The 11,730-nt window shown below is 41.2% G+C and overlaps 1 protein-coding gene across 1 annotated transcript in view; it reads left to right on the forward strand.

The window, feature by feature from the left end:
• Positions 1 to 6,100: 6,100 nt before the first annotated feature.
• The window catches only part of PHYH (phytanoyl-CoA 2-hydroxylase), a 25,049-nt gene continuing 19,419 nt past the window's right edge, over positions 6,101 to 11,730 (forward strand). The window contains exons 1-3 of the mRNA XM_040248564.1: positions 6,101 to 6,268; positions 10,166 to 10,224; positions 11,398 to 11,508. Coding sequence (XP_040104498.1) covers positions 6,194 to 6,268; positions 10,166 to 10,224; positions 11,398 to 11,508 — 245 coding nt within the window. The 5' untranslated portion in view covers positions 6,101 to 6,193. The remainder of the gene's footprint in view (positions 6,269 to 10,165; positions 10,225 to 11,397; positions 11,509 to 11,730) is intronic.

An 11,730-nucleotide genomic window follows, 5' to 3' on the forward strand; every position in this document is an offset into this window, starting at 1 on the left:
GGCTCCATCCCTTCATTCTTTCTGGAGTTATTTCTCCACTGATCTCTGGTAGCATATTGGGCGCCTCCCAGCCTGGGGAGTTCCTCTTTCAGTGTCCTGTCTTTTTGCCTTTCCATACTGTTCATGAAGGGCATAGTTGTGCCCTTAGAAATATCTTTATCCTGTTTTCCTTAAATTATTTCCATAAGAAAAGACCATGCTCTTCATGGGATAGAGGTAGAAAATGTAATCCAGAGCTAAAGGAATGGAAATAAGTAGTGTGTGATTGTTTTTTTTTTCTTGTTTTTTTTTCCTCCCTACCCTACTATCTTCACCACAAAATGCCAGAGATCAATGGTTCTCATCAGGATGAGAGTGGGGGTGATGATATGTGAAAGTTACCTGGAGAGGGTTTTCCTTGGGTTTATGGCTCACCCAGGATGAGCTCATCTCGAGGTTCTTAACATGATCACATCTGTGTGGACAAAGTGTCACCTGCCATAGCAGTAACCAGAGGGTGTTGCGGCCACCTAGTCAGCAGCTGCCCCTGACCATGCAGGCTGAGGGGATTCAGGGTTGAGGAGAAAACAGGATACTGGCCCTAGATAGTTTAGGTCCATATCAAGGGAGTGATTTCAATGAGCCCAGACTCTTGCATCTTCCTAAGCAAAAGAAAAGGGCTAAATCAGTAACTTGAGATGTCTCCTTTTTCCTTAATAAATGGTAATCTTTTGATACGGCACTACCTGGGGGTTTTGTTTTGTCTGTTGTCCCAAAAACTGTATATCCAGGCTTCTCCTTGACCTCTTTAGAACAGTTTCTCAGAGTTGTCTTAGAGCTGGCTCCCCGGGCTCAAGTCCTCAACAAGTTCGCTGAATAAAACTTAATTCTTCACTTCAAGGTGTTTGTTTTTTTTTTTTTTTTTTCAATCGACAACTGCAAAGGCCCTTTTTCCAAATGAGGTCGCATTTACCCTTTCAGGTGTTAGGACATGGACATATCTTTTGGAGGGGCGGCTTTTGTGAGGGAAGATCAGAAATTCTGAGGCATCTGTTAGAAATCCTAGCGATGATGTCAAGTAGGATACGTGGGGTCGGGAATTTATATTGGAGAGCCTAGGCCAGAGATAGAAGTGTGGGGATGACCAGTTAAGGGGAACTTAATGTCATGATGCTCGAGGAGATTACTGGGGGAACTAGAGTTTAAATGATTCTAAGAAATGTCTAAGCCACAGTGTAGGTATAGTTTTAAATTTGCTGAAGAACTAGATTTTTTTTTTTTTTTTCAATTCAGTGAGTTTGGGAAAGAACATAGGTGATGGTGTTGACCCTTTAAATTCTACATACAAGTAGTATCAAGTAGCATATGTCCTGTGACTACCTTATTTCACTTAGCATAATACTCTCCAGATTTACTACATGTTGTCCCCTATGGCTGGGTTTTCTTTATTAAGGCTGAATAACTTTCCATTGTATATGCATACTCCATCTTCACTACCCATTCATCCACTGGTAGACACTACACTTGATATGTACAGAAAAGAGAATCTGCATCTCTCTGAAACTTCTGAGAAAAATCCCTGCCAGAATGTGTGTGTGTGCGTAGTCGCTTAGTCGTGTCCGACTCTTTGGGACCCAATGAACTGTAGCCTACCACGCTCCTCTGTTCATGGGATAAGCTTATACATATATATATATATATATATTCAAGGGACTGCTACTTAGCCATAAGAAAGAAGGAATTATTTCCATTTGCAGCAACATGGGTGGTTCTAGAGAAATCCACTTGGTTTTCACAAATCAGACAAAGACAAATGTATGATATTACTTACATGTGGAATCTAAAAGATGATACAAGTGAACTTCAAAAGAGAAAGACTTGACAGTATAGAAAACAAACTTACGGTTACTAAAGGGGGAAGGAGGATCAATTAGGAGTATGGGATTAACAGATACACACTACTATATATTAAATAGGCAGAAACAAGTATTGCATAGCACAGAGAATTATTGAAATACTCAGTATCTTGTAATTACCTATAACGAAAAGAATCTTAAAAAGACTATATACACATAACTGTTCATGTATAATTGAATCACTTTGCTGTACACCTGAAACTAACACAATACAACTATACTTCAATAAAAAACAAAAAAATGAAAAATGTTGAGTAGATACAAACTGAATTGACCTATTTATTTTTCCATCCTCTCCGCAGTCCCCACGTCTCACCAGGTGAAGGAAGTATGAGACACCCATTTGACCATTCCCATTGCCTCCGGGAAGGTCCCCTGGAGGTGGGCATAGCAACCCACTCCAGCATTCTGCCTGGAGAATGTCCCCATGGACAGAGGAACCTGGCGGGCTACAGTCCATGGGTCTCAAAGAGTCGGACGAAACTGAGCGTCTAAGCACACACGTGCAATCCAGCAGGGCTTTTTCTCAGAAAGTTTCAGAGATGCAGATTCTCTTTTCTGTAGCTATCAAAAGCCAGACACTTCATTTCAAACTATGATAAACATAAGTCCACCTCTTGAAAACGCTTGATGATCCAGTTGACAAATACAGGATCAGGCTCCAGCTGTGTGATGAGAAGTTTGAGGGGAATCAGATTAAGAGCTGATAAGGATACCATGGTCCTGTTAAGTAAAAGAATCTAGGAGTCTTGGTAAGGAGGAATCATGGGAAAAGAATAAAGAACTCAGGTGGAAGCCCAAGGGCAGCCCTTTCTTCTTTCTGCCTCTGAGAAAACAGGCAGCAGCTAGTAACTAAGTCCTGCTTCTCTCCTTGACTATGGCAGTTTCATCACATTATATAAAGGCATCATTCAAAAATGAAAACAGGTTTATGATATGAGACATTCTGATAGTAATTCTTTAAGATAAAGAAACAAAAACTAAGAGGAAAAACACCCAATGAAATGGTAAGTCAGCTATCTGTAGATATGGGATGGGAAAGAGATCTTATGGAAAGAATTTCTAGTTCTTACAGCCACTATGGTAACCACTATATAACATTACCTCAAAAAATTAAAATAGAACTACCATATGATTCAGCAATCCCATTTCTAGGTATTTCTCTAAATGACTTGAAATCCAGGATTTTGAAGAAATACCTACACCCCCATGTTCACTGCAGCAGTATTACAATAGCCAAGATACGGAAACAACTTGTGATCAGTGGATGAATGGGTAGAGAAGACGGAGTATGTATAAACGTGGAAAGTTATTCAGCCTTAGTAAACAAGTAACTCTGGCATATGGAACAACATGGAATAAATCTTGAGAGCATTATGCTAAGTGAAATAAGCTACTCACAGAAGGATATATGCTACTTGATACTACTTGTATGTAGAATTTAAAGGGTCAACACCATCACCCATACTCTTCCCCAAACTCAATGAATTGGAAAAAAAGAATCTGGTTCTTCAGCAAATTTAAAATTACATCTTATACCATGGCTTAGACATTTCATAGAATCACATTTCCTAAACAACTTTAAACAAAAATAACCAACCGGTTTCTAATATTTCAGACTGGATTCCTGCTAAATTAAAGGGCACTTTTGGAAACCACATGTTACTTTCAGTGCTGAACATGTAAATTTTCATTCCTTCAGCAGATGAGTGGAAGGATCAGTTCAGTTCAGTTCAGTTGCTAAGTCATGTCCGACACTTTGAGACCCCATGGACTGCAGCCTGCCAGGCTTCCCCGTCCATCACCAATTCTCAGAGCTTACCCAAACTCATGTCCATTGAGTCAGTGATGCCATCCAACCATCTCATCCTCTGTCGTCCCCTTTTCCTCCTGCCCTCAGTCTTTCCCAGCATCAGGGTCTTTTCCAATGAGTCAGCTCTTCACATCAGGTGTCCAGAGTATTGCAGTTTCAGCTTCAGCATCAGTCCTTCCAATGAATATTCAGGGTTGATTTTCTTTAGGATTGACTGGTTTGATCTCCTTGGAGTTCAAGGGACTCTCAAGAGTCTTCTCCAACACCACAGTTCAAAAGCATCAATTCTTTGGGGTTCAGGTTTCTTCATGGTCAAACTCTCACATTCATGCATGGCTACTGGAAAAACCATAGCTTTGACTAGATGGACCTTTGTCAGCAAAGTAATGTCTCTGTGTTTTAATACGCTGTCTAGGTTAGTCATAGCTTTTCTTCCAAGGAGCAAGCGTCTTTTAATTTCATGGCTGTAGTCACCATCTGCTGGAGCCCCCCAAAATAAAGTCGCCCACTGTTTCCATTGTTTCTCCATCTATTTGCCATGAAGTGATGGGACCTGATGCCATGATCTTAGTTTTCTGAATGTTGAGTTTTAAGCCAACTTTTTCTCTCTCCTATTTCACTTTCATCAAGAGGCTCTTTAGTTCTTTGCTTTCTGCCATAAGGGTGGTGTCATCTGCATATATGAGGTTATTGATATTTCTTCTGGCAATCTTGATTCCAGCTTGTGCTTCATCCAGCCCAGCATTTTGCATGATGTACTCTGCATATAAGTTAAATAAACAGGGTGACAGTATACAGCCTTGATGTACTCCTTTCCCGATTTAGAACTAGTCTGTTGTTCCATGTCCAGTTCTAACTGTTTCTCCTTGATCTGCATACAGATGTCTCAGGAGGCAGATAAGGTGGCCTGATATTCCCATCTCTTGAAGAATTTTCCACAGTTTGTTGTGATCCACACAGTCAAAGGCTTTGGCATACTCAGTAAAGAAGAAATTGATGTTTTTCTGGAAGTTTCTTGGTTTTTGATGATCCAACAGATGTTGGCAATTTAATCTCTGGTTTCTCTGTCTTTTCTAAATCCAGCCTGAACATCTGGATGTTCACAGTTCACGTACTGTTGACACCTGGCTTGGAAATTTTGAGCATGACTTTGCTAGCATGTGAGATGAGTGTAATTGTGCAGTAGTGTGAACATCTTTTGGCATTGCCTTTCTTTGGGATTGGAATGAAATTTGACCTTTTCCAGTCCTGTGGCCACTGCTGAGTTTTCCAAACTTGCTGCATACTGAGTGCAGCACTTTCACAGCATCATCTTTTAGGATTTGAAATACCTCAACAGGAATTCCATCACCTCCACTAGCTTTGTTCATAGTGATGCTTCCTAAGGCCCACTTGACTTCGCATTCCAGGATGTCTAGCTCTAGGTGAGTGATCACATCATTGAGAGTATCTGGGTCGTGAAGATCTTTTTTGTATAGTTCTTCTGTGTACTCTTGCCACTTCTTAACATCTTCTGCTTCTGTTAGGTCCATACCAGTTCTGTCCTTTATTGTGCCCATCTTTGCATGAAATGTTCCCTTGGTATCTCGAATTTTCTTGACGAGATAGCTAATCTTTCCCATTCTATTGTTTTCCTCTATTTCTTTGTATTGATCACTGTGAAGGCTTTCTTATCTCTCCTTGCTATTCTTTGGAACTCTGCATTCAGAGTTTGGAAGGATCAGTCCTGTAGAATAAAGTGGAACGATGCAGTTAAGAATGTGAGTTCTGTCTGGTTCTATTACTCCGGGGAGATTTGCCCCTGGAGATTAGTCTCCCGATCGGTATGACAGAGCCAGTCTTTGGACTCTCATAAAAGCAATAAGAGCTTCCCTGATGGCTCAGCTGGTAAAGAATCTGCCTACAATATGGGAGACCTAGGTGTGAGCCCTGAGTTGGGAAGATCCCCTAGAGAAAAGAATAGCTACCCACTCCATTATTCTGGCCTGGAGAATTCCATGGACTGTATAGTCCATAAGGTTGCAAAGAGCTGGACACGACTAAGCGACTTTCATTTTATAGACTTCCCTAGTGGCTCAGACGGTAAAGCGTCTGCCTGCAATGCAGGAGACCTGGGTTTGATCCCTGGGTTGTGGGTAAGATCCTCTGGAGAAGGAAATGGCAACCCATTCCAGTACTCTTGCCTGGAAAGTCCCATGGACGGAGGAGCCTCGTAGGCTACAGTCCATTGGGTCGCAAAGAGTCACGACTGAGCGACTTCGCTTCCTTCCAAAAGCAATAAGCTCCGGCAGGAAACACCCTCTCCCAGTGGCCCAGGGGGCGAATCTGCGGGCAGCGCCTTGGCCAACGTGGGAGGCGGTGCTACCCTAGCCCCGCCTCCTCGTCGAGCCACGTCCGCTCCAAGCCCCTCCCTCTAAGAGGAGGCGGGGGCCCCCAACTGAATTAAGTGCCTGGAGGCCAGGCGCCCCGGTATTGCCCGCCGGCCATGGACCGAAACCGAGCTTCCGCGCGCTTGAGTGTCTTGCTGCGACACCTCGGTTGCCGCTCGGCCGGGACCATTGTATCCTTTGGGTTCGCGGGGTTCGAGCGTGAAGGGTGGCGGATTTCAGGGCGCATTGCATAACCTCCCCGCTGACTCTTGCTGGTTCTTCCTGGCTCCGCAGCCTCTGTCCTCGTTATGATCACATCTCTTTCGGGCGCTAGCGGGCCAGGGCAGATGCGTCCTGAAGGCCCAAGAGGGGACTTTTCCGCCCGGTGGGGCTGCGGCTGCTGGCTCCAACTCCTGGAGTGGCGTCGCTGCAGCCTCCCGGGCCCTCTGTCCTCTGGCTTTGGGAGGGGAGGGTGCGAAGTCCAAGCAGGCCTGCTCTCTGCTGCCCTGACTTTGTGTACTTGACCGCACCTGATCGCCGGGCAGCCCAGAGACAGAAACGTAACCCGGGGCGTAGAGCCACCTGGAGGAGCCGAGGGGTCCTCTCGGGGTGGAGCTGCCCCCCAGCTCTTCCTTCTCCAGGCGAGCCCGGTGGAGCTTACACTGTTTCCTGGCGAAGGGCTGGGTGTCCTGTGTCCGCTCCTGATCAGGTCTTCTGAAATTAATCCCAAGTCAATCTGTGCGCCACCGGTGTTAGATCGAGAGAGATGTCACTGTGTGCCTCAGAAATCAACTTGCTGGGTTCCCCCCTCCCCCCAACCAAGTGACATGATTAGACTCTGCTCTGCTATATTTAGTTTCTGAAATTTCTCCTAAAGCGATTATACTGTTTCTTTTACTTCCATTGTTGCTCTCCCAACTGTGTTCCAAGCCTTGACATATTCGAATCGTTATAAATTTAAAATCTCCTCCACAAACTGGTAAAGGGAACCCAAGTGACTATGTAATCTCACTTTACAGGTGAGAAAACATTTGAGGTTAGGAGAAATTAACTTTCCTGAGCAAGGTCATTTAATGGAACCAGTGGTTGTCAAAGCGTGGTTCCCAGAGCAGCAGCAGCAGGACTACCTAGGTGCTTGTTAGAAATGCAGGTACTCAGGCTCCTCTTAGACCTGTGGTATCAAATGCCTGGGAGTGACTAGCAACCTGTTTTCACTTAGTGTGATACTATTAATAGTTCAGTTGTGAGAAGTGCCAATATATTGGGCCTGAATATAACTGGAAGTAGATTAAGGTTTCCGGGTCCAGTCTGTTATTACTTTTAAATTTTAATTGTGTTCTTTTTTTTTTTTTTTTTGCGGGGGTTGGAGGAGGGAGGGCAAGCTCACAGCACAGAGGCTTTTAGTTCCCCCAGCAGGGATCGAACCCATCTGTGCCTGCTGCAGTGGAAAAACTAACCACTGGACCGACAGGAAATTCCCTAAAATTTAATATTCTGATCTCGCTGGACTTAGTTATAATAGTGTCGAGGTCAGAGCTTTTTTTTTTTTCATCTCTATTTCCTAGAACAGTACTGTCGAATACAAGCTCCCTGTGATGGTGGAAAAATGTTCTTTGCCGGTAGGATTCAATGTGGTTGCCATATGTGGCTATGAGCACTTGAAATGTGACAGTGCAGTTAAGGAACTGAAGTTTTCATTTTAATTCATTTCAATTTACATAGCCAGAAGTGGTGAGCGTCTCTACCTAAATTTTCAGTGAATATGTGTGTGGTTTAGGCTTAAAGAAACTGCTAGACATTACGTGGCAATTTCCTCCCAACCTTAATTATTCCTTTAAGAAATAAGAAATAATTTTTGAAGTAACAGTGCAGTGTTTAAATGCAGATAAACACAAAGAAGAAAATCTATATAATCCATAATTTCACTTCTCACAGATTATTATTTGTAAACACCTTGGTCTGTTTCTTTTCTATATATTTACATAATTGCATAATAACATTCAGGACCGTGCTGTACGGTACAGATTTTTGCATCCATTTTTTTCCAGGTTTATTAGCTTTGTATAGTAAACACAGTAAATGATTATTAGCTTTGTAAACATTTCCACATATTAAGAAAATTCTCCAAGAACCAACAATAACAAAAATAAAAACCATAATGCAGGAGTGTGAGAGAGGAGAAAAGGATTGGAAGGCTGATGTCTGGACTGTCCTGACAGCTTTATTTTGTTGAGAACATCTGACAAAGAGGTTAACTCTCTCCCTCGGGGAAAAAACAGACAGTAGCTAGTAATTCTGACTCTTGGCCCCCCTCTCCACCTTTTTCCACATTGGGGGCTTGTGGGATCTTAGTTTCCTGACCGGAGCCTGAACCCAGGCGCTGAGCAGTGAAAGGCCCGGGTCCTAACCACTGGACTGCCAGGGAATTCCCATCTTTTTCACTATTATATTGTCCCCACTTAGATACAGACATCATTCAAAAAGGATAACATGTTTATGTGAAGTGTCATTCAGAACGTAGCTCTTTCAGCTAAAGAAACAATGAAAAAAATGACCAAAACAAATGAGATCCTAAGTCAATCATCTGGTGATGACTGGATAGAAAACTAGAAGGAACTTTTAGATGTTTTAAGATATTTTAAAATGATACTCTACTATGTGGATCATATTTTTTGGGAGTCATTGTTTACTATATGAACTTTTTTTTTCTTTTGAGAAACCACAGGTAATTCAGAGGCCTGTGAAAGGCTGTATGCTGCAGATCTTAAATTGAAGGCAACTAGCAATGGCACCCACTCCAGTACTCTTGCCTGGAAAATCCCAGGGATGGAGGAGCCTGGTGGGCTGCAGTCCATGGGGTCGCAAAGAGTCAGACGTGACTGAGCGACTTCACTTTCACTTTTCACTTTCATTCGTTGGAGAAGGAAATGGCAACCCACTCCAGTGTTCTTGCCTGGAGAATCCCGGGGACGGGGGAGCCTGGTGGGCTGCCGTCTATGGGGTCGCACAGAGTCGGACAGGACTGAAGCGACTTAGCAGCAGCAGCAGCAGCAGCAGCAGCAGCAGCAGCAGTATTTCTTTACCCCATTCATTGTCTAAGTATTTTCCAGCCTCAGTACAGCTGAAAGATGCAACTCAGTTCTATCAGAGTGATTTTTAAAACTTTTTATTTTATATTGGAGTCTGTGGATTAACAATTTTGATAGTCTCAGGTAGACCAGCAGAGGGACTCAGCAATACATATACATGTATCCATTCTCCCACAAACTCCCTCCCATCCAGGCTACCACATAACATTGAATAGAGTTCCCTGTGCTATACAGTAGGACTTTGTTGGTTATCCATTTAAAATATAGCAGTGTGGACGTGTCAATCCCAAGCCAGAGTGATTTTTTAACTGAGGGTAGCATCTTGAAGCTTGAACTCTAGTAGGGGTTTGAAAAAGTTCTCTGGGTGAATCTGACACCCATCATACCCACTTCTTCTGAGAAACAGTGCTTTATAGAGAGGCACTCCACTAAATTGACAAGTGCTTGTTCTTGAGCCAGAGTTGGCAAATATTTTTTATAAAGATATTCTTTTTTTTTTTTTAATGACCAGCCAAACTGTTTCTAATATTTTGGACGAACTCCCACTAAGAGAAAAACTTCTTTTGAATAGAACATGGTTCTCCTTATTTCTAGAATAGAATAGAATAAAAATTTTCCATTTTTATTCACTCAGTAGTTTAGTGGAAGGAATATCCAGGGGGAATAAAATAGATGGAAAGTATGAATACAATGTTGGTCAAGTCTCAGCTCAGCTGTTTTCTGCTGGGTGACCTTGGACCAGTTACTGAACCCTGACCCCAGCCAAGGGTTTCTGCTCTGTGCAGTTGGCATAATAAAGCTCTTGGCTTCCAGGCACCTCCTTAAGCTGTTGTGAAATGAGATGATCTAAGCAATAGTGCATCGGAGCATTTGTGTGTAGTCAGTGTGCCTGATGACTGTGTAGGGCTGGTCTTCCCTTGTGAAAACCAATCCAGAGTGGGCTGATTCTAGAAGGGTGATGCCTGGACTTCACTTGATTTGCCTTAAATCACATCCTAGATAGCTCACCACACTTCGGGGGTTGGTTCCCTTGCCAGTTTCCATCCTCAACAATTCCAGTAAGTAGATATAATTTTAATTCTTAGCCATACAATGTATATAAAGGTGTTTTTTCCCCAGTGATAACTCAGATATAAAATTATTGACCGATAAGAATTCATTATACAAATCCCCTGAATCCAGGACTTGTTCTCATTGGAACAATTCTGGATATTTTTGAAGACACTTTCTATATGTATTTAAAATTTAGAAAGAAGGGAAAACATCACAAAGTGCATATGTTTATTTTATAAAATTCAGGCATGGTATATCTCATTTAAATTAGCCAGTTTTTTGGTGACTCTGATATCTCAGCTAGCATCTTTGGTTTATCTTAAAGTCACCTTTGAAGTGGAAGAGGTTGATCTCCATGGAACATTCTCATAGAGTCACAGTTCCAAACCAGAGGAATGGACAGGGGGATTTGAGTTCATGTGTGTACTGTACACTTATTTAGATTTTGTTACTTTGATTTCTTCTGTAAATGCATGAAGCAGACAATTAAAAACATAAAATATGTTGTTGTTTCCTTTATGAAAAACCATACATATTCATTACAGAATATATTTTATTTTATTTTCAAAATATATTTTAAAATCATAGAAATAGGATGAATTTAAAAAATCATTCATAATGCCACTACATAAAGGCAATCACTGTGAAACATTTTTGTTTTGGCTTTATTTCTTTATAGTCTTCTTGTTTTAAACAAATAGTGTCTTGGTTTTATATCACTGTCATCACATTTTAATTTAATAAGCACTGTCCTTGCTATTATATGTTCTTCATTTTTTTTTTTTTTAAATTTATTTATTTATTTTTAATTTTTACTTTACAATTCTGTATTGGTTTTGGCATATGTTCTTCATTTTTAATGTCAAGTCATATCCCATTGAAAGGATATAATATAACCAGTTAATTATTCTTCCATTTCTTGGTGACAATAATTAATGTTTCGGTTCAGATTATTTCTTTAAAGTTTTAGAAATAAAAGTGCTGAGTGGAATAGTACAAACATTTCTCAGGTTCTTGATAAATATTGTTAGCTTATGATTTTTATTTTTATTTTTAAATATAAATTTATTTATTTTACTTGGAGGCTAATTACTTTACAATATATTGGTTTTGCCATACATTAACATGAACGTTTTCATTTTTAAACTGGACTTATTTAAGATTTTTTTTTTCTTTAGGTATACTCGCGAGAATAATGTTCTAAGCCTAGAACAGAGAAAATTTTATGAAGAAAATGGATTTCTTGTCATTAAAAATTTGGTGTCTGATGCTGATATTCAACGCTTTAGGTACAGTAACACTCTTTATATAACAGGAATGTGTATTCTGTGTGTGCAGAGGGACTGTGTGTTGGATTACCTTGTGTGTGTTCAGATATTTTTCAGGGATCAGGTTTGTAAGGAAATGGCTTGTTAGAACCTGGCTTTGAGCCAGAGTGGCTTTAATCTCAGTCTCTTCAGTTAATGTTGTAGGTATAGGGCAGTTTCCTTAACTTTTCCATGCCTGTTTCT

The sequence above is a fragment of the Oryx dammah genome, unplaced genomic scaffold, assembly GCF_014754425.2.
Source record: "Oryx dammah isolate SB20612 unplaced genomic scaffold, SCBI_Odam_1.1 HiC_scaffold_10, whole genome shotgun sequence".
Classification (NCBI taxonomy): Eukaryota; Metazoa; Chordata; class Mammalia; order Artiodactyla; family Bovidae; genus Oryx; species Oryx dammah.